A 24,298-nucleotide genomic window follows, 5' to 3' on the forward strand; every position below is an offset into this window, starting at 1 on the left:
CAAGTGCTCAAACTGTTTTCCACCGGCATCAATACATGCACGGCAACGCCTTAAAAATGACCTTTTCACCAATCGTGCATATCGTCGTAATTCGGCAACATTTGATATCGGTTTTGCATAAACTTTTTCTTTCAGACAACCCCAGTAAAAAAGTCTAGGGGGTTCAAATCTGGAGAATGGGGTGGCCACAAAATTGGACCAAGGCGCCCAATCCATCGACCTGCGTACTCTTCATTCAGATATTCTCTCACTGGACGGGCATAATGAGCAGGACACCCGTCACATTGATACCACATTTCCCGCAATATGCTGAGTGGCACTTCCAGTAGATCTGACAGATGGTTTTGTAGAAAGTCCAGATAAGTTGCACCATTTAAAGTTTCTGGCTGTTCGAATGGCCCAATAACTTGGCCATTCAATATACCCGTCCACAAGTTTATTTTAAATTAATACTGTGAATTATCTTCCCGCATGTGGATTTTCCACGCTGCAACTGTGTAAATTGTGAAAATTAAGATAACCGTCCTTTTCGCACGTTGTTTCATCGGTCCATAAAATGAGATGAGATGGCATAGTGTACAAAATTCCGAACAACTTGTACCACAACACAATAACAATGTTCAGAAGAAAGCCAAGTCAGTTTAGTTTCCGAATCACAGAATAATCAAGTCCAAAATACACAGCTAAAGTCACGAAGTAATCAGGCACAACGCCAAATAAAAACAATTACAGTAAATTACAAAAATACCACGTTGCTACCTACACATAAATATACTATGTATGTATAACTGTCTCGCTCCCACATTTAAATTATTTTACTGCCATCTTTTTCTATTAATTCAAGGTACGGTGGCTTATGTTAAAAATTATTAAAATTACAATTTCTTTCTTGTTACATTTTTCACCTAAATATCGTCTCTAGTTTCGTTAGTATTGCTGGTCTATTCTCGCTGCAAACTTAATGGTGTATATCTCCCTCATACTTTTTTTTTTGTTAATCCGGGGGAATCTGCTTACAGATACCCCGGCCCCGCGGGGGCAGAGCCGGGGTAATGTGGGACTGGGCTGAACCCTGAAGGGGAGCAACCCGACCGCACTAAACCCCCGGAGTGTTCCTCCTCTCCGCTGTAGGTGGGGTACGGGTACGCTGTTGCACTCGTCCGCGCTCCCACCAGCGGCTGGCCGCGCCCTGCGCAACTCCTCCTCGAGAAGGGAGACACATCGGTCCCCCGACTCCGAATGTGAGGCTCGCCGAACACCAGACGAGCCTTCCATCCCGGGCCCCTTTATGCTGGGCAACGAACTCCCCCGAGTCCGCTACCCAGGGGCCATGGGGGGCCAGGACAGCATCCACTCAACTGTGAAGTTCAGTGGCTGCTCCCCCAGCCCCCGCGGCGGATCTGATGGCAGGCTCCGCCGCAACACCTAACGCGCTTCCGCGCGGACTCCGAAGAGAGTCCCTTGGAGCGCCCACCACGGGCCAACCGCCCACGTTCGGCCGCGGAGGATAGGACGAGCGGCAACGACACACCGACACGTCTCTTCCCCCGCGGCCCCGCCGCCACTGCATCATTGAAAGCGGTGCAGCCCCGCTAGGGTCGCGGAGGACAGGACGAGCGGCAACGACACACCGACACGTCTCTCCCCCCGCGACCCTCCTCCTCGCGCATCCGCGCGGTCCCGTTGACCAGACGAGCCCCGCGCGGAACGCCCTCCTCCCCGGGCCAGCCTAGCACCATCGGCCGGCCCCGTGGGTTCCTCTTAGCTTCACCGTGGGATGAAATCGACCACGGCTACTAGAGCCCCCCCGCCACGACAAGGCGGGAACCCCTTCGGGGGGATCTCCCTCATACTTAGTATATGGATGTGAAACCTAAATTAACCTTAGAGGCACTGAAAGCCATTTTCACTTAGAAAAGATAACCTTTTTAAATTGGCCCCTTTTTTTTTCTTTTTTTTTTTAAGAAGCACTACATAGAAGATTTTATACCATTTTAGAATCTTTATTAGTTGCGCCAACTTTTGTAACAAGTTGCCATGATAGCCAGGTACATTTTTTTTACAGTATGAGGTGTCAAAGTTACCTTGAAAAAAAATTCTGCTCAATTTTTCCAAAAAAAAATTTAATACAAAATTATTTTTGTGCTGATTCTTAAGCAATTCGAGCTTTCTTTGGCATTGTGTTCATTAGTTGGACTATTTGGGTTACCGTTACAAAAACTAGAACAGCAAAATTAGCAAATTTGTAATTGTAGTACTTAAAAATGGTGTACAGAACGTACATTTTCATTATTTTTCATTAAAATGCTTATATCACAAAAAAAATGACTCCGATTTTTTAAATATTTTTTTCTGGGTTGTTACAAACTAACACCTGTTCCCAGGTTATCGTTGCGTTTTGGGAGACCCTATATAATAAATACATTAAACTTCAGTTTTTTTAAGATTAGAAAAAACGTAAACAAAGAACTAAAATACTACCTAATATTATACCTAAAATTTTCTGTTCAGTCAACAAATTACACATCACAGATTTTAAGGTGTGCTTAAATATTATGAATATCTTAATTTTCTTCATAAATGTACTCAGTTTTTTTTACCAACAATATCCATTTTGTATCTGCATTTTGCTCTGTGATCCTTGTACCTAATGATGAGTCTGCCTGGTGACACATTTTGCTACATAGTTACACACACTTTAACAAAAACAATAGTAATGTTATTATGTTTTAAACCACAGGACACAGAAGTGATTCTCTGGGACGTAGTGTCAGAGACTGGTATCGCCAGATTCAGTGGCCACAAGGGTGTCGTTACCAGTGTTTTATTTATCAATGGCAAAAACTGTGTAGTCAGCTCATCAAAAGACACCTTTGTAAAATTTTGGGACATTGAAACCAAACATTGCTTTAAGACTCTTGGTGGACACCAGATGGAGGTAAGAGTTTACGAGAGTAAGAATTTTAAAAATGAAACAAGAAGCTGCTATTGAAAAGCAAAAAGTATTAAGTAGGTATATGATAATTTTTTTAGGAAGTTATGTTTAAAATAATATTATACAGACCTATCAGGGTAGGCAGAGGCAACAACCTTCCACATACTAGCTGTGATTGTAATTATAAGTTTAGAATTTTATTATAATAGAATGTCTGAAACTGAAATGAATGAAAATTATTATAATAAAATAAAATCATTTCAAACCATTACAGGTTCAGACAAATGCTTCAGTATTTTTGGGATTTAAAATTTTAATTACGCTATGCAGAGGTGAAGTATGCTATGATGCATGTATGAGTAGTCATAATTTTTATTTACCTCTCCTATATAATAGCCAAATTTAAAAAAATTTAAGGTATGGTCAGCAGTCTTGTTAAAAGAAGAGAGGTACCTAGTGACAGGCAGCATGGACCAGGAGCTAAGAGTGTGGAAACTCAACTGGATAAGCGATGTCAAAGGTGAGGAGAAATTAGCTAGACAGCTGGAGATTGTCAAATTGGAGGAAACTGACAACATTGAGGATACCTCAGTGAGTAAATTATTGTTATATATATTTTAAAATAAAACATAGTCTGTCCTATACAAGTTCTCTTTTGGTAGCAGTAGAGGTCCTTGTGAAAGAGTTCGTCAAGGGTAGTACTGCCACTTTACCTATTTCTGCCGCCAAGCAGTAACGTCAGCATTACTGTGTTCCGGTTTTGAAGGGTAAGGGTGCTTGTGAAATTACAGGCATATGGGACTTGTCGACGTATGTCTCAGGGTGACGGGCGCAGTTGTAGTGCCCCTCAGATCTTTGCAATTTAAAGCTCTGTGTGTTGCACTGTAACTGTTATGGACATGCATATAGCGTACCATCAGGCGCACGACTTGTTCGTCCCGTCTCATGTTGTTATAAAAGAAATATATTAAAGTAACTGTATTTCCTATTGTATCCACTATATATATACAGGTAGATTACATTTTCAGATACTCCAGTGTCATCAAGTGGGCACACTGGTCCGCGGAGGTCGCGGGCGAGTAGTCGGTCTTACAACTGACCTAGGCCAGTCAGTGCTGGCGTGTTACGGCACTGATTCGTTGCTAGAACTGTTTGAGTTCTGCACAGATGAGGATGCGAAAACCAGGATGGATAAACGAATTAAGAAACAGAGGAAAAAGTTGGCGTGAGTTTACATTTTGAACATTTGTATTAATATTGCGTTAATAACGCTAGTTGCCATATTGTAGCATTCGATTCGACTACATAACAGGATACTGATTAATTTTTATAGTTTATTTTATTTCATTTTTTATGTTCCCTAATTTTATTTTATTAATTAAATTTTTATTGAATTGATATTCAAATATTTTTTGTGAAATTACTCCACTAGTTTGTTATAATTATTAATACAAAGATCGAACACTCAGACAAAACACTCCGAAAAAAATCCTTCGGACCGGTCGGATTCGAACCGATGTCTATTTGCATACCGTGCCAGACACTATACCAACTAAGCCACGGAACGAACCAACGGACCTCACGAATTTTTCTATGTGCTTGCGTCGTGTCTTTGTACTTGGTCTTTCAACGACTTTTTAGTCGTAGCGCCATCTATGAGAAATCTATTGCAGATTTATCACCCAGTTAGTACCTTTACAGCTACCAGTCCTGGCGAGAGATGTCGCTATTCACTGTATTAATTCAATTTTTATTGAATTGATATTCAATTATTTTTATTTTTATGTGAAATTACTCGACTAGTTTGTTATAATTATTAATACAAAGATCGAACACTCAGAAAAACTTCCTTCGATCCGGTCGGATTCGAACCGACGTCTTCTTGCATACCTTTATTTTATTATTTTTGAGGTTGATTGTGACTATGATTTTGGTTTTCAAAAATGAATGAAGATCAAAAGGTCTTGTTTTTAATTTTAGTTATAATATGAATTTTTAATCAATTTTATAATTTAAGAAATAGATCCTAGAAAGCTGAAACATTTTTTTTATTAAGTTTTGTTACTACATTTGTACTAATATCGTCGGTGTTTAGTAGAACGGACGTAAGCGGTTTTCGAAATATTTTTCAGGAGAGCATGTTTTAGGTTTTAAGGACCGTTTTAAAATTTTATGTCCCGTTTTAAAATTCACTTTTGGTTTTAATTATGTTTAAGTTTTAAAATTGAATTTAAAACAGGATGTTAATATTTTAAAACAGTCGTGAAAACCTACAACAGGCTCCCCTTTTTCGAAATGACGTTTACGCTGTTTCTACAAAATACCGACGAAAGTATTATTTATTTTTTATGCTAATTAAAAAATGTTCAAAGTATGTACACCACTGTATAAGACTTTTTAAGTAATATTACTCCTTTAATAATAATATTAATTATAAGATGAAGTTTCCTTGAAATTCCAGCAAATTAAAAGAAAGTGGCGAAGCAAATCCCGGTACAACAGAAGTGGCGGAAATGCTAACACTAACAGATGAAGTGCGAAGGCTGACTTCAATAAAGCTGGATGCGAAACTGAAGTCTACTGCTTGCTTGCTTGGCACTACGGGCGAGCTGCGAGTCGGAGTTACTTTGGCTAATAACACTGTTGAATTGCATAGTATGAAAATGGGAGGGGGCAATGAAGGTATGAAGACTTTACATTTTCTTCGCTTTATTTATTAAAAAAATACTATGGTATATCAACAAACTTCGGTTCAATATTAAGTGTATTGTATATCCAAATGTTTTACTACCATGTATTCAATTATTTTTTGGCAAATTACTCTAGTTTGTTGTAATTATTAATACAAAGGTCGAACACTAGGAAAAATTCGAACCGGCTGGACTTGAACCAGCGCCTTCAGCATTCACATCTGACGCCCTCCCAACTGAGCTACGGAACGATCTAGCAGACCTTCCGAATCTTTCTATGTGCTTGTTGCAGATCTTTGTTTTTGGTTTTTAACGACTTTTTTGCCTTCAAAGTTTCAGTTGAATTTTACCATTAAATTATCATGAGCAATTGTTATACCGTATGGCCATTGTGCAGGAACATGGATATTTTTAATGTTTTGTTATAATATTAGGATATTAAGCCTTGGAGACAATAACATCGTCTTGTTGGTTTACTTCCAGTGAAGTGCCTGAAACAAATAACAATGCCTGGACACCATAAAGAACCCCGGTGTGTGGCGATCAGTTCTGATAACTTGGCTGTGCTATCAGCATCTGCAGATTCTATAAAGTTATGGAATAGGTAAGTAATAGTTTTAATCATATAACTTTAATTTTTTCTGCCAATTTGTTGTTGTTGAAAGTATCACAATATATGGGAAGGTACATATTTTGATTAACGTATTTTTTATTGTTGGCTTCAGTTGTTTAGTGTCATTACTCGAATAATATTTTAAAGACTCGTTCCGTAGCTCAATTGGAAGAACTGTAGCCCCGGTTTGGCGAAGTCGCTGGTTCGAATCCAGCCGGATAGAAGGAATTTTTCTTTGTGTTTGTTCGATTTTTCTATCAATTATAATATTTTAAAGGTCAAATCAAACCAGTCTCCGCACTATTCCCGTAACGTGCGGCCGACCAATCAGCATATGCTTCGCACCGGGAGATAGGCACGCTCTAGTGGGATGTGCCGACGGATCGTTGCTGGTGGTCGATGTGGGAGCAGGCCGAGTGCTCGAGCAGATTCCGGCTCATACCGCCGAGTGTAACAGTGTGGGGCTAACCCCCGACTCAGTAAGTGCTCTAGAAATATTCGTTTAAGTTATTTTTTTTATATATATAAAACATAATGATTGAGATATGCTGAGGACCGGGCAAAATAGGGAACATTGGTGGAGTCCTATTTCCATCTGTAGACTGCAATAGGCTGATATTTCTGCCGCCAAGCAGAAATGTGAGCATTACAGTGTTTCGGTTTTAAAGGGTAAGGGTGCTGGAGAAATTACAGGCACATGAGACTTGTCTACTTATGTCTCTGGGTGACGGGCGCAGTGGCAGTGTCCCTAAGGTCTTTTTACGCGATTTCAAGCTCTAAGTGGCACTGCAAGTGTTATGGATAGGTGTGTGTCGCTTACCATCAGGCCCACGACTTGTTCGTCCCGTCACTTAGTATTATAAAAAAAAGCATACATTAAGAAGCTTAGCTATTTGCAAAGGATATTATATTATATCAATGACATAAGGTTTTCTGGAGGTCTACCGAATGAGGAAGGGTGGCGTCAGAACTAAATTGAGAAGTTGCGCACACTCCGAAACCTCCCTTTCTGCGATGGTCGAGATATTGTATTTTTGAATGTTTTTCCCTAATAATAGATTATTTCCCAGAATATGATAGTGATATATTTTCCCATTTTTGCGCCCACTGCCTGTTTATTTTTTCACAGATTTGGCGCCAACGATACCTATGTACTAGTTCTTTGTTTGGCGCCAACTTTGCTTGAATTAAAAATTAAATTAAGTGAATCCATTTTTTTCGAACCTAAATAGCGTATAAGTGTCTGTTTTTTCAACTGACTGAATCTGTTTTTTCAGTTGACTAAATTACCAGTCAGGTGTGACCATAGGACCTGTAGAAGTCCCAAAACGTTTATAAAAGTATACGCAATTTAGATCTCAATAAATAGTTTCATTTCATTCCTAAATATAACAATCGCGAAAACCTAAGAACTGTTAAGTAATGTATTTAAACGTTCTTATTTATTTCCAGAGAGGTTGTTATTCCGGTGGCGGCGATAAAACAGTCAAACTGTGGCAGTTTGAACTAATAGCGGATCCGACTGGTGAATCTAAAGCCAAGGTAATGTATGCATCACAACGATTTTAGTGTACGGAAATATCAGAGCACTTGATCAAAATCAACTTTTTATATTTATATTATTTGTGTAGCCCAGAGCTTTTCTACTTTTTTGTGTAGTGGACCACGTGCTAATTCTTTCTGTTTTGCGTAGACCCCCAGCCTTACTAGTATGTGTTTGACAGCCGACTGCTAGTGGCAAATTTAATAAATAAGTAAAAAAAAAATCGACCTCTAAAGTTCGTGGAATTACATCTGTTTGCCAAGTTTTTATTGAAATCGGTTACCGGAACCTGCGCGAAACCGAAAACTGCATCCCCTGGTTTGCCACCCTTAAAGATGGAATATTTTCCTCAAATTTAAATGGGACTAATACTGAGGTACCCTCTTCCAACAAAAAAAGAAGATTCTCCAAAATCGGTTCACGAATGACGAAGCAATCGCGTACGTATTGAGAACCTCCTCCTTTTTTGAAGATGTATGAAAACAAATTTAAACTTATTCTACTATGGTCATACTGTGTTATTACTATTATTGACAACCACTACCGAAGTGAAAATTGGGTAGTTAACTTAAGAGTCAACGGCTTTGCAGTGGCAAGTGCTAGTTGTGCAATACACAACGGGAGGTATCTATCTGTATATTAATTGACTCATACTAGCGGTTTTCCTTAAATGAATAGTAAAAATACATAACCTATAAAAGTATATTTAAAATTTCCGAAATCTTAATTTTAAATCCTCCTTCAAATAAAGACACATAGAGACTCGTTCGATTGCGATTGAAATTTTCGATTTACCAATCTATTACAAAAGCTTTAATTGATTGAACGGAATGTTTTTTTTCGTACAGCACTATGCAACCATAGACAAGTTATAGAAGTATAGATGAAAAATAACCTCACTTTTTACTACCGCTTTTTGAACTACCACTTTTCAAATACGATTTTACGATGCTATTCAAATGAATATTATTGGAAAAAGTGTTGAGATATCAAATAGAAATCTCCGAAATATACGTGAAAGTGTTACTTATTCGATTTATTGACTGATTGCTTTAGAATTTTAACCAAACAGGTTTAATTACTTTTTGTTGTAAATGGATTGGAATAGACTATAGAAGATTTGGGACTGTATTATTACTCATCATCACATCAGCTGGAAGACGTCCACTGCTGAACATAGGCCGCCCCCAAAGATTTCCAGACTAACCGGACGCGACTTGCATCTATCGGTTACCCGCCGCTCTTACCAGGTCCATCTAGTAGGGGGCCGTCCCACTGAACGCCAGAGTGACATTGAGCTTTTTTATGAGACCCATAGTAAGTGGCCACGTCTCAGAGCCGTAGGTCATCGCTGGCAACACGTACAGCTCGAAGACTTTTGTCTTCAAGGACTGCGGTATTGCGGACGAGACGACGTCCCGGAATTTCCCGAAAGCTGCCCAACCGATTCGGAATCGACGATTGACCTGTTTCTCAAAGTTGGCTCTGCCTAATTGGACGGTTTGTCCAAGGTAGGCATATTATTACTACAAGTTAGTTATTTAGTCAACGTCGTACCGTTGTAGGTAGAACTAGTGATAATGGTATTGTAAATCACCACGAAACTCCTAAAATTTACATTGATTTAAGTTTTCTCTTTCAGGTGTTATCACTGCTGCACACAAGAACGCTTGATTTAGAAGAATCAGTACTAGGTGTTAAAATAAGTCCAAACAATAAGTTTATAGCGGTGGCACTTCTGGACTCCACTGTCAAGATATTCTTTTTGGATACTTTCAAGGTACCTATCCAGTAAACCGATTGCTATCAATCTCATAAAGTTTGAAGTTGAAAGCATGTACAGCGTTATTTATAAAATACTAACAACTTCGCAGGACTGTATTACTAGCAACATAAAAAATAACTTTTGTTCCATGACTTTTTAAAACACAAGTAATTTACCAATAACAAACTCTTAAGTATTTTTTGTGCCATCTGACAAATTTAGATTTTTTTTTATAATATCAAGTGATGGGGCGAACAAGTCGTACGCCTGATGGTAAGCTACACGCCTGTTCATAACAGTTGCAGTGCCACTCCAGAGCTTTAAACCGTAAAGATCTTAGGGGCACTGCCACTGCGCCCGTCACCCTGAGACATAAGTTGACAAGTCCCATGTGCCTGTAATGACTCCAGCACCCTTACCCTTCCAAACCGGAACGCAATAATGCTCACATTACTGCTTGGAGGCAGAAATAGGCAGAAATAGGAAAAACTTTTTCATAAGAAACTCTTCTGCTACTTCATGAAGTAGATTATGACTTCACGCATTAACTGTAAACATGCAGTCAATTGGGTTGGCTTGCTGTTAATAACCTAATCCTTAATGAGAAAAAAACAAATTGTGTTTACATTACCCAATGTTAAAGAGATGATTACAAACATTGCAGTTAAAAACGAAAAATTGAATCTTGTGGATACAGTTGTATTTCTAGGTATAACGTTAGATGCTAAAGTGCAATGAAGTCCACATATAAGTAAGTTGTCAAAACGGCTCAGCTCTGCAGTGTACGCGATTAAAAAAATACGGAAACTTTCAGACGTCGAAACCGCTAGATTGGTTTACTTCAGCTACTTTCACAATCTAATGACATACGGCATTCTGCTTTGGCATAATGCCGCCGATATTAATAGAATCTTTGTCCTGCAGATACGTGTGGTTAGGGCAATTTACGATCTGGGCCCCAGAGTATCTTCGAGAGATAAGTTTAAGGAAATTAACATTCTTACACTAACGTCACAGTTTATTCATGAAAATGTAATTTATGTGAAGAGGAATAGTAATGTCTTTATGAAATATAGTGACAGACATAACATTAATACGAGGAATAAAAATAAACTAGCTGTTCTTGATAGTCGTCTTCACAAATTAATTTAAGGGGCAATGTATATCCTTCTGTAAGATTCCGGTTGATATACAAATTTCACGAGGTTTAAAACTGTAGTGAAACAAAACTTTATGCTAAAGGTTATCATACAACTTCTGCGTTCTTGGATAACAAAAATCCGTAGTAGTAACACCTTTAGCTCATGGAGGTTGTCTCGATCTCTGATGTTTCAAAGCAACATGCACAATACATACATACATATATATATATATATATATATATATATATATTGTGAATGTTGAATATGTACAAATGTTATCTACAAAGAGCAACCGCTAGAGTTTCTTGCTCATTCTTCTCAGGGGAATCTGCCTTACGAATGAGCGGTAGAGTTTAACTAGTGTGACGATTTCAAGTGTTTTAATGCTTACCTATGAAATAAAGTTTATTTTGATTTTCAATCTGTTTGCAGCCTTAGGTAAGTACATATTTCATACTATAAAATGAACGGAACTGTCGATAATAAGTGTTCCTTAACTCATATTTCGAAAATTGCTAAGAATTTACTCTTGTGAACTGTAATGGGGACAGTGAATGAAAACCGGAATTGAAGGATGGAAAAAATAACTGGGACCTGACGAGAAAGCACCAGGGCTTATCTTGTTTATTTTTATTTTTGTATGAAAGTAAAATTTAATGAATTGTTAAATCAAAATTTAAAATCAAAACATAGTCCTGTGAGGTTGCTAGTATTTTACAAATAACCCTGTATATTTAAAGGAATTAAAAAATATGATAGTTTAAATTCATGAAATCACTTGTTACAGTTTTATTTATCCCTCTATGGTCACAAACTGCCAGTTCTCAGTCTGGATATCAGCTACGACTCCACACTCATAGCAACAGGGTCATCCGACCGCAATGTTAAGATCTGGGGTATGGACTTTGGTGATTGTCATAAGTCCATATTCGCTCACAATGACTCTGTGACCGCGCTACAATTTGTACCTTCGACGCATTATTTCTTCACCGCCGGCAAAGACGGGAAAGTGAAGCAATGGGATGGCGATAGCTATGATAACATTATTACGTTAAATGTGAGTATGCAATGGACAAGTTTATAGTGTAATAGTAAAAACAACTAAGATATAAGAAAATAATAAGAAAGACAACTGCACCTGGACCATCGAGCATATAACCAGAAATAAAGACGAAATAAGGGCCATACATTCCTGGTAACTCATCAGTGATACATCACTTATAAATATCAAATCTCGTTTGCACTGAATTGTAGACAGCGCCAACAACTGACCTGTGCGTACGTCTCCGTATATTTCAAAAATATTTTGTATTTATTGTAATAAAGATAATATCTCTAACAATGGCATGCTGTTTCATTCGGTGGTGTGGGGAAAACAGACAAACGGAATCACATTTCATCGGTAATTCAAAATTAAATATGTAATTTTGCAATTTTAGTCCATTATAGAAAAACTCAAGTTAACAGGTCGATTTGAAGTAAAACAATTGACGACACCAGTCAATTGTTTCCAATTCGGGCTGGCCAATCGGAGCGCAGTTGTCACAGTAATGATATAGCAGAATAGTTTTAAAACTACTAAGTACTAAGAAAATCCGGCTTTATTGGTTCTTGCGGGAATTGATACCCGGTACTTAATGTATATACTTGACTGCCTTCTTGGCCGAACGGTTACCATGTCGGACTGCCACGCAGAGGTCCCAGGTTCGATTCCCGGGCCGGGAGAAATATTTGTATGGCCTACATTTATTTCTCTCGTGAGTTTGGGTCGTAATTTGTAGTTGTCTTTTTTTATCAAATGTAAGTGTACATTTGACCTCCATCTCACCTGATGGAAAGTGACGGCGAGGAGCACGCACACCTAAATAATGCCTATTCACTCTCGCCTTGAAAAGGTCCAAGTTATAACGTTCAGGGAACAAGTCTGCAAGCACCCCTGCTTCTTAAGAATCCCCATTCCACTCCATAGCCGTTAGCCATATAAATGTGGAAGCGTAACGCTTTGTGCGAATCTTTGGAATATCCGCAACATAGGGGTGGAAGCCAAGCCTACGCCTAATCCCCCGATGATGGAAAGGGGAAGGCGGAATTAAATCGTGTAATTCCATCGCACACTCTCCGTGATATATCCTGTAAAATACCGATAAGCAGGCAATTTCAGTTCAAGGCTCGGCAGCTTCGCCTCTACTTATTCCGAGTCACCTGTAAACCTCTTGGCACGCTTGTCAATTGAATCCAAGGTGGCCAGTTGGTATGCAGCAGAGCCATCCCAAAGGTGGCAGCAGTACTCCATACACGACCGGACTTGTGCTTGATACAGCAGAAGCAACTGTCCTGATGTGAAGTAACGTCTCACCCTGGAAAGGATGCCAAGCTTCCTGGCTGCATTTAGGCCATGGATTCAAAGTATCTGCCGAAGTTCAGATTGGACGACAGAGTCATGCCAAGTAGCTGAAGACGGTCGGCTATCGCTATGGATATATCACGAAAAGTCGGAGTCAGCTCAAAGGGACCCGTTTTGCGGAGAATAGATACGCCTGCGTTTTGGTAGCGTTAAATTTGACAAGATTGGCATCGCCCCAATCGGAGACTGCCTTGAGCGTCAAATCTAAACGGCTAACCATGGACTCTCGACAAGACTGAATTTCTTCTCCACTGACCCTTGCATTGGTCAAATACCTATCTACAACTGTGCTGTCATCAGCATACGCAAAAGTACCTGGAATTAACATATCATTGATATGCAGTAGTACGAGAGTTACAGACAGTACGGAACCTTGAGGAATCTATCGCCATATGTTCGTAAGAGTAGCCTTCTAAGACCACTCGAATGGAACATTCACTGTGTTTATGTGTGTGTCCATGGCATCCGCGACACAGGGTTTTCCTAGTGCGGGGCTATGTTATACCGTTGGACACGGCTCCTCTCAAACTGCTGATGAGTGACGACTATGTACGCCAATATAACTGCAGGGCCACGCAGGCGAGTGTTACGGCCTAGCCGTCGGCGCGGGCGGACTGCACGCAGTCTCGTGCGGTTCAGACCGCGCGCTGCGCTTGTACACCCGCACGGAGGAACCAATTGTGCTTGGAGACGAAGATGAGGAGCAGGAAGGGCTGGCTACGGGAGAAAACCATGTAAGTTTCAGACTTTGAACCATATAAGAAGACCAACTAATTACCCCAATCTAGGATTTTCTGTAGTAATTAATAGATTCAGGCGTTACTTTGCGGAAGTCCATGTTAATAAAAATGGAAGTAAATTAATTTGCTACTCTACGAACCTGGTAGAGGTTAAATCGCGCAAAATAGCTACGCTTGTATTAGAAAAAATGTATATAGAGTGTTTTCTTAAATGGGACAGTATGGGGAAATCCGAAATCATAGAAGATACAAGGAAATTGTCTACCATTAAGTCTTTTTGTGAAAACAATTTTGGCATAGTCAATATTTTGGTCAAACGTGATTTGTCCATAAAAATTAATAACTCAGTTTTATGTACGGACCATTTCACTGTATGGGACGAAAAAATCAGGACAGCAGAAGTTATTAATTTTTGTTTATATTAAATTTTAAGTTATGGGGAGGCTCCTTTTGTGTACCTTATTCGTCCCGCTCTTTAAATTTAAAATAAAAACCCACAACACTTGCAATCAGGCGAAATCGTGGATTGAAATGCTTGTCTATTACTTATTAAAAAAATATACTTTCAGGCACCAGTTCCCGGACTACCCGGGCTAAATATGCCTACTAAGAAAACCATCGGAGCGGAGAAAGCTGTGAGTATCCGTCCATCTTTAACAACTTCTGCTAGTTTAGTGAACAAAACGTTAAAACTTTAAGCTTTCAGCAGTTCCTAAGAAGGAAAAGTATGATGAGGTAAGTAGTGTAACTTTATACAAACATACTGCCCTCCTTATGGCGCATTTACACCCGGTCATCTGCCGACCTTTGATAGACTACTTCGCCTTACCGAATGCGACACACACAGTCGCTTCGGTCGACTTCGGCTGCAAACCAAGGCCAGCAACAGCTGATGCAGGTTTCTTACACATAACTGCCTCTGTGGCCTGGAAGAATGTTTATATGGCCTTCATTTATTTCTCTCGTGACTGGGGGTGTATTTCGTGGTTGTCTGTGGGTGTGTCCATGGCATAGACACAGGATTTCCTAGTCCGGATGTATAAAAAAAAGTAGACGTCGTGTTTATGATTGTTTGAACTAATATTCAAAATTGTTTTTCTTCTGGATACCTATCGAACATAAGAATCTATTTGACTTTTGGATCATAAATAATAATGTCTTTAGAACCGATTCTAATCGTCGATAAATATTATCTGTGTCTAATTTATAATTTTTTAAATTTATGAATGAACCGTTGTTGAAATGCGTATTAAATATAAACTCGCATTTCATTTCTATTTCATAATCAGTCCCATAATCGAGATACCAATCCGCAATATGGGTATAAAAATATCAATACGTAAGTACTGCATTTGAGAAAGTTTAATTCAATATAGCACGAGAATATTAAGATGAAGACCTAATTTTTTTGAACTATGTTTCAACCTTTAGGTATAACTAAAATAATAATGTGGCAACCCTACGTCCGAGCGACGACGTGTAGGCATTAAATTGATGCGCCGAACCGGCGGGAGTTGCGACTACTTGTCTTATTTATACTGTGCTATTAGTTTGGTATATTTATAGTCCATTTCCGTGTGATGGGTACTATGACATTTCAAATTTTTACGTTGTATGCATACCATTTTCAATTACTCGCACAATCAGGTTGATATATCCATAATATACTTTTAATTACAATTAAAAGCGACATCTCTAGCCACGGCTGGTAGCTGTAAAGGTACCTAATTGGGTGAAGAAATACTTTCATAGAACTCTCATAGATGACGCTACGGCTATAAAGTCGGTAAAACCAAAAACAAAGATCCAACAACAAGCACATAGAAACATTCGTGAGGTCCGCTGGTGCGTTCTGTGGCTTAGTTGGCATAGCGTCTGGTACGGTTTGCATGGAAGCATCGGTTCGAATCCGGCCGGTCCGAAGAAATTTTCTCTAAGTGTTCGATCTTTGTACTCGTATTAATTACTATGACAAAATTGTAAATTTGTTATAATATAAAAAAAACAATATTTGTTTCAATTGTAACTTTAAGTAAAAATTACACTATATAAATAGATAGAAACTGGAATGATAAAGATAAAAATAAGTTACCCCAAGTACTTGACGCGTAAACCGGAATATTTGTCCATAAATCGAATCGGCTATAGTGTATCTGTATGTAATGCGTGCATATACACCTTATATGGGAAAAGGACCCCTTTTTGTTTTGAGCTTTTTGTGAAGTTTTTGGGGTAATTGTTCAAATTTCGGTTCGTTGCTGTTGATATTATGCTTTTTTGTTGATTTTTTGTTGTGTAGTTTTTTAGTAACTTAATAACATAATAATTGTCATTTTTATTTTGTTTGTTAATTGTCCTTAATTTTACTCTCTAAATCGAGTCTCTCTTCGTTACAAACTATCACAATAAGATATTTAAATCGGTTTTTCTATCATTCGGTTGATATCACTACATCTCTAGAAATTTCAAATCTTAAACGTCGTCGCACCCATGCTATGTAAAGTAGATTATAGTCCAGTTTTAAATTATTTATGACCAGGCGGACTCAATAATGGAATGTCTGTCGGTTGGCGCCGACTACAAACGTGAAGTAGCCGAAGCTCGCGGCCAGCCCGTGCAGGCGCCGTTGCTCATGGCTGCTTTCAACTGCTCCACTGCTGAAGATTTCTTTGCTGAAACCGTTGCTAGGGTACGATCTAGGTGAGTGGCTCATATTAAACGACTCTGTCACGATCATCATCATCAACGCATTTGTACGTTCCACTGATGGGCACGGGTCTCTTCTTAGGCGAGGGTCTAGGCCATGACCCTCGCCTAAGAGGAGACCCGTGCTTATCAGCGGAAGTCCCACCTAGTCGAAGAAATTGTTCTGCGTGTTCGATATTTGTATTAATAATCATTTTGCACAAAAATTCTGAGATACCCAGAGGTGCTAGCTCGGATTGGAACTCACAGCTCCTGCTTGAGAGGCGGTAGGTCAAACCAAGACTACCACGGCTTCACGATAGTAACATAGAAATAAACTAAATGTCGTACAGTGGGAATAACATAGATAGTGCTAATATAATAATCTCAGTACAGAGTACTAAAAAAACCGACCTCAAAAGTACGTGGAATTACGTCTATTTGCTAAGTTTCATTGAAATATCCCCTAGTTCGCCACTATACAAGACTTGATACTGGAGATAATAAAAATAGGTTCTCACTACGACACTACTTAAAGTATATCGAGGGAAAAACGCCTTGAATTGGAAAAATAGCAAAATCAACTAAATAACTGCTAAAAGTAATTGCTCCTAAATTAAAGTTAAGCGCTATTTATAAAAATGAATCTTCATGCGTGAACAGCCACCCTTAGAGGTGGATGATTTCCTTCAAAATGAAATGGGACCACTATGGAAGTACCCCCTTTCCAACAAAAAAAGAATCATGAAAATCGGTTCACAAATACCGGAGTTATAGCGTAACATACATACAAAAAAAAAGAACATACAGTCGAATTGAGAACCTCCTCCTTTTTTGAAGTCGGTCATCTAAGTATCAAAAAGTTTGAGTTAATTTTCATGTCATAAAGACTCGTTATACTACTTTTGCTTATTCCATTTTCGTACTACGGTATCGTACACAATTGCGAAATACTGATCTGTAAATATGTCAAATTAGATTTTTATTTCTAATATATTTTGTGTGAGCCGTAGCCATGGTAAGGTAACATATACTCGCTCGAGTCTTGTCGAATGGAAAGAATTTATCTTTGTTTGTTCGATCTCTATATCCATAATAATAAACATTAGTAAGATGATTTGCTCGCTGCAGACTCGGCCATAAATTATCGAAGCGTGAGAGCGATATTGAGCTCTCTCTCCCACTCACCAGTAGGGTACGAGAAGTTACTGCCCTTTTTAGACGGCCTCAGTGGTCGAGTGTGCTGCACACCGGTTTTCATGGTGTCGCCATCTTTGAGGCCCCGGGTTCGATCCCCGGCCAGGTCAGTGTAGAAAACTAACTTTTCTATTATTGTCTCGGGTCTGGATGTTTGTGGTACCGTCGTTGTTTCCGATTTCCATAACACAAGTGCTTTAGCTACTTACTTTGGGATCAGAGCAACGTACGTGATGTTATTTAATATTTATTTATTTATATTTATTTTGTTTAAGCGCAGGGCCATGCATTACTGCAGTTGACAAATTTTATTAATATAGATCATAGTTTCCCAACGTGGGGACTGCTTTGGGTAACTATGCCACCGCCCCCCAACATTGGGCGCTAAAGAGTTCTAGGGAGGCGGTAGGGACCTCGGAATCAATTTCGGCCTTTGAAGTTGTCCGGGCTGCCGCATTTAAAAAAACCTGAATTATGTACACTACAAATATATTGTTTCTATGTGATTTTTTTAAGTTAATATAAAAAATACGTATTTTCAATTATTTTTATATTGGTGGTGGGCGTCGAAATTTTTTTATCTTGCGTAAGTGAGAGGTGAGCCAAAAAGTTTGGGAACCTATGATATAGATGGTGTTCGATCTTATTGTCATAGTGAAAGTAGAAATGGAAATTAAAAAATATTTATGCAATAGTACATTATTGATAACAATACGTGTGTGAGCCGTAACATTAGTTCCGACAGGTGAAATACGATTTTAGTAAAAACTAATCATTATGACAACCGTTGCTGCCACAAGCCCTTAATGACTCATTTGTTTTTATCGATAACGGGCATGTGCGCGCGTCACGTTTGTACGTCACTAAGCAGGCGAGAGAGAAACCACAATATCGATGTCCTGCTCCGATGATTTATGATGACCGAGTCTGAAGCGGGTAAATATTATTATAACGAGTAAAAAAATATGAATGAAATTTTTGTTTTATTGAATACCATGAAGTTTTTACTACCATGACATTCATATTTTTTTTGTGAAAATACTCGCTATAATAATATTTACTCCCGAAAGCAAAATTTTTTTGTTCATTATACTATTTTTATTCAAAATATTCGCTGGAAGATTTTTAATATATCCTAGAATATAATACCAATAACATATCCATTCATGATTCAGTGACCTGGAAGAAGCTCTTCTGCTACTCCCGTTCAACGCAGCCTGCGAAATAGTGAGATTGTTACCCGCCCTTTTGGACCGCGGCGACCGCATCGAGCTATTCTGCCGACTCGCAGTGTTCCTTCTGCGAGTGCATCACGCGTCATTGGTTGCTAACAAAGCCCTGCTGAAACACATGATACAAATTCAGGCTAAGGCGAATATGCGATTGGCGGAATTACGGGTAAGTTATCTTTGTTGGGAAAGTTATATTACGATGTTTAGGTGAAGACACTAAACTTCCTATAGTCTGTCTTTTTTGAAGATGGAGTAAAATGACAGGCAGAGTAAAGCGAGCCGCTAGTGATTGCAGTCGATAAATATTTTACCGACTATCGACTGTCACGCTTATGGGATAAACAGCCGAACTTGTTTCATTTGAATGATCCTCGTTACTATATTCATCCAATTATTGACAAGTTCACTTGAATTGTCAATTTACGTAAGTTCATACATGCACACTCTGTATTTAAAACTATATTTATGAAAAATACAAAGAGGAGACAAGTTTTTCATTTTAATTCAATATACATAATCAAATCTGGCAATTCTTGTTAAAATGTATATAAATAAAAATTGATCTCGAGACTAGTAGACCCACTGTTAAAATAAGAATAATGAAAGCAACAACGCGATCAGTAATCATTATAACGTTCTTAACATTCACAATTCAGTAATTTTTGGCAAAATTTTATCTTCTTTCACAATCTATCGATAAAACTATCGTCAACAACTACATAACAATAAAAATTTTATGAAAACTGGCAACAAATGTCATTTCACTCCGTCGTCAAAAATGGCAGACTATAATCGTCATTGTCCGGCAATGTATCTTTTGGAATTAAACTTTCTAGCAGCAGCTCAATAATTCAATTAAGATTTTTTTTATAATTTCACACGAGACAGGACGAAGAAGCCCAGCGCCTGATGGTATGCTACGCGCTTGTCCAAAATAGTAGTAGTGCCACTCAGAGCTTTAAATCGCAAGGATGTGAGGGGCACTGCCACTGCGCCCGACACCCTGAAACATAAGTTGACAATGCCCATATGCCTGTAATTTCGAACTAAGGGTTCATTCCGTGAGAAATGTAGCATCCGCTACGATGCATACTACTTATTTTTCTTATAATATACTTGTTTTGTGTGTTCATATAGCTACTTGTTTTTAGCCCTCTTTGGGGCAAGCCTGTGTCCAGCAGTGGACGTGTTTGGGCTGAATTGCTGACAATGATATTTGTTTCAAAAGTTATAATAATAATAATAATAACAACAATAACAACGCACGCACTCAACATAACCCCGCACTAGGGAAACCCTGTGTTGCGGGTGCCATGGACACACACAAAGACAACCACAAATTACACCCAAACTCACGAGAGAAATAAATGTAGGCCATACAAACATTTTTCCCGGCCCGGGAATCGAACCTGGGACCTCTACGTGGCAGTCCGGCATGGTAACCGTCCGGCGGCCACAGAGGCAGTTAAAAAAAAGTTAATCTGAGTGGGGAAATTAGACATTCAATTATTCAGTCGAATCAACGGATGTCCCATGAAATTACGCATTAAATGGTCATTTAACATCAGTATAAAGAAATCTATATTTTTTGCTCTACATATCGTATATATAACCAGAAATAGAGACGAATGTCATTTAATTTGTTTGAAAACTGTTCTGCCATATCATTACTATAACGACTGCGCTCCAATTGGCTAGCCCGAGTTCGAAACAATTGACGGGTATCGTCAATGGGCGTCGCCAACTGTTTCACTTCAAGCCGACCAGTTAACTTGAGCTTTGCTTACCATTATAATCGCAAAATTACATATTTAATAACCGATGAAATGTGATTCCATTTGTTTTGTAATTAGATGTTTTGCTGTTTTTCCCACACCATCGAATAGAACAGCACGGTATTGTTAGAGATATTATATTTATTACAATAAATCATTGACTTACAAATAAATGGACGACGGGTCTAATACAAAAACCACGAAAAAAATGTCCCAAGTCAACCTATTCGAAATTTAAATTGTAATGTCATCGCAGTATCGCGCTGTCGGTCGAACAAATGAAGACTAAAGCGGAGTTTGGCGCTCTGTATACTATTTTAGCGCCTTACAAGTGCGGACACTTTTTAGCGCGGACCCGACGTCCATATAATTGTAAGTCAATTCAATAAATACACAGAATATTTTTTGGAATATACGGAGACGTACGCACAGGTCAGTAGTTGGCCTGCATATTTCAATGCAAACGGGAGTTGATATTTATAAGAGCTGTATCGCTAATGTGTTACGAGGAATATATGGCCCTTATTTCGTCCCTATTTCTGGTTATATACTCGATGGGTCTACACAACGACTTCAATCTATAGACAAGAACATTCACACCAACTGCATCTTCCAAACAAAACACTGTCAATAGTGATAGTGTTTTGTTTTAGTGTTGAATTTTGTCAAAGAGTATTTTATACGTCCTTTTTTATATATTGTAGTTATTTACTTAGTTCCATTTAGAATTTCAAGTTCTGTTGTGATATAAATAATTCATTTTCATTAAAATCCTAGGTTCTATCAGAGTTCTAACGGATCGTCCTTACTTATACAGTGTTATTTTTAAAATACTAACTGTTGACTAACTTAACTGTTGACGTTAACTGCCTTTGTGGCTGAACGGTTACTATGCTGATCTGCCACGAGGTCCCGGGTTCGATTCCCGGACCGGGAGAAATATTAGTATGGCCTACATTTATTTGTCTCGTAAATTTGGGTGTAATTTATGGTTGTCTATGTGCGTGTCCATGGCAGCCGCGATACAGGGTTAGCCTAGTGCGGGGCTATAATTCTGTGCCCGTGTAGCGTGTTGGAAAGGTGAAGTTGGTGACTTGGAATACCTTTGTATATTTTGTGTCCGGTGATAAGGAGAACGTGGTAATAAGTGTGCGCGTTATTATATTACCTCGCACGACAATATTACTAACATCATAACCAATAACTTTTTTACTTCACTAGCTCAGAAAGGTTAGGCTTTCTTTCTCATTAGAAATCTGCGCGTAAAAGCGTTATTGAAATTCGAACTTGACGATGGACTGTGTGGATTTGAGACGTTGAAACAATGACACGTTCAACTACGCGATTTGTCGTACATTCTTTATGTAATATAAATCCGTTGGTATATTATATTCTTACTATTGTTGACATTAAATTGACAACGATAACTAATTTTGTTTATTAAAACTGATTTGTTATAGTTCAAGTGTTTTTCTGTATTATATTTACAGTGAGGTGAAAAGTTATGTGTTTCGCTCGGCAGCATTGACTTACAATTATATGGACGTCGGGTCCGCGCTAAAAAGTGTCCGCACTTGTAAGGCGCTAAAATCGTATACAGAGCGCTATACTCCGCTTTAGTCTTCATTTGTTCTACTGACAGCGCGATACTGCGATGACATTACAATTTAAATTTCGAATAGGTTGACTTGGGACATTTTTTTCGTGGTTTTTGTATTAGACCCGTCGTCCATTTATTTGTAAGTCAATGCTCGGCAGCAAATTATTTTGCTTCTCGTGACTTGAAACCCTCGCTACGCTTGTGGTTCAATCTTAGAATCCTTTGCTTGCTCAGGTTCCAATACAATTACCCGCGTCAAACAACTTTACAGCCTACATATAATATATTGTTCCATGACTTTTTATAAAACATAATAAATTTATCAAAAATAAACTTTTAAGTTTCTGTTGTACTCATAGATATTACTACCTGACACATTTTAGGTCTGCAGTCTTGTAGTAAGGTAGTAAGTTCAAATGTGTCCTCTCCGGCGACCCCTACCCGCGCTCGGGCTTTTTGCGCAGAGTTATCACCGATTAGAGTGATCTATTTAAATATTTGTATATGAAAGAAAAATGTGATGAATTATTAAGTCGTAAAACAATTTTTTTTTTTAATCTTTGTTGTTTGTAGAGAGTTTTGTTCCACACACAACAAAAAGTTTACAAAGTATATAATTAGTTTTGTTTGTTCTTAAGTCCGGAATCCACTACATTGTATAGCATCTTAGCATCTCAGGTGGAGTGGAGTCATTTGCCTGTCATGTATAAAAAAAAAAAAAAAAAAAGCCTCTATACTACACGGAGATGCCAATATACCGTTAGCAATACCAATATTATTATTTTTTTAAATTTATAAGTTAGATCTTTGTACCTCGTTCCGTTTACACTCCATAATTATGTGGTAAACATCTTCCATAATGCCACATTTACTACAATTTGTCAGCTTTTCCAATAAAAAATGCAAATTTATTCAGTGGAATGTGACCGGAACGTAGTCTCAAAGCGATAACTAGATCGTCTCTTAGTTTTGTACTCAGTAAACCAGGGAACAAAAAAAAAAACCCGGCAAGGTTTTTAATATTTTACAATAACCCATTATTTTACAATAACCATGTTAAGGTGTTTAATAATTTCCTATTTTGTCTCAGGATATGGTAGGCTACAACTTACATGCCCTGCAATGGCTTCGCCGTGAGGTGGAGGCGGCAGAATCAGAACAGTTATTCCGCGAAGCTACAACAGCGAGAAAGCAACGCGACAAAAGAAGACGCGCTCGGCAGGCTGTTAAACGGCCCATAGTCACTGTTACTTAAACTTGTTCTTGCAAATAAATAATTGTTGAAATCACTTCGGAGTTCATTTGTAGACGTTAATTCACTACTATAATAAAATACTGCTGAATAATAAAAGTATAATGTCTGTGATCTCAATTAGTCCAGACGGCAGCATACCAAGTTATACATTCATGGGTTCTAGTCCGTTACGCTGGAGGCGATATTCGAACAAAAGTGTATAGTAAATGTGCTGTTAACTATACATAGGATACTCATTATGAACGCGAACGCAATCGCGGGGCGTTCCTTGTACTAGCGTGATCATGCTCCAAGTATTTTTGATTAGTCAGGGAAAAAGTCGCCATTTAGACGGTTCTAGTCGAAAAAAAAACTACATTAAGCTGAATTTACATTTCGGCGGAACGGCAACGAATTTGTCTCGCGGTAATGCTCGAGCAGTCTGGCGCGCAATCGCCAGACTGCTCGACCATTACCGCGCATACTACGTCGTCGGTAGTTGTTCAGTGTAGATCTTTCACACGTCAAGAATGGTGGACTTGGATATTGTTTTTATTTAGCTTATTGTGAAGTAGAAGAAAAAGAAGAGAAAAGGAAGAAAAACAGAAAAAGGGATATTTGGGTTCATGATTTATAGAAGAAACGAAAACTTTTTGGACAGTATGAAACATTTTGTAAAGATTTATCTCTATCCTACTATTTTTTATGATTGTTATGAAATGCTTTGATAAACCTCATACAAT

At 38.4% G+C, this 24,298-nt stretch overlaps 1 protein-coding gene across 1 annotated transcript in view; it reads left to right on the plus strand.

Annotated features, from left to right (window-relative positions):
- LOC113228483 (WD repeat-containing protein 3) overlaps nt 1–23,600 on the plus strand; it is a 27,012-nt gene extending 3,412 nt beyond the window's left edge. Inside the window, exons 3-16 of the mRNA XM_026461807.1 lie at nt 2,741–2,938; nt 3,353–3,526; nt 3,964–4,160; nt 5,397–5,617; nt 6,109–6,229; nt 6,516–6,717; nt 7,691–7,780; nt 9,424–9,561; nt 11,476–11,745; nt 13,662–13,826; nt 14,402–14,467; nt 16,372–16,532; nt 18,890–19,112; nt 23,412–23,600. Of these exons, the coding sequence (XP_026317592.1) occupies nt 2,741–2,938; nt 3,353–3,526; nt 3,964–4,160; nt 5,397–5,617; nt 6,109–6,229; nt 6,516–6,717; nt 7,691–7,780; nt 9,424–9,561; nt 11,476–11,745; nt 13,662–13,826; nt 14,402–14,467; nt 16,372–16,532; nt 18,890–19,112; nt 23,412–23,576 (2,391 nt within the window). The 3' untranslated portion in view covers nt 23,577–23,600. The remainder of the gene's footprint in view (nt 1–2,740; nt 2,939–3,352; nt 3,527–3,963; nt 4,161–5,396; nt 5,618–6,108; nt 6,230–6,515; nt 6,718–7,690; nt 7,781–9,423; nt 9,562–11,475; nt 11,746–13,661; nt 13,827–14,401; nt 14,468–16,371; nt 16,533–18,889; nt 19,113–23,411) is intronic.
- The last annotated feature ends 698 nt before the right edge of the window (nt 23,601–24,298 follow it).

Source organism: Hyposmocoma kahamanoa, unplaced genomic scaffold (genome assembly GCF_003589595.1).
Source record: "Hyposmocoma kahamanoa isolate Upper Pololo Valley unplaced genomic scaffold, ASM358959v1 232, whole genome shotgun sequence".
Taxonomy (NCBI): domain Eukaryota; kingdom Metazoa; phylum Arthropoda; class Insecta; order Lepidoptera; family Cosmopterigidae; genus Hyposmocoma; species Hyposmocoma kahamanoa.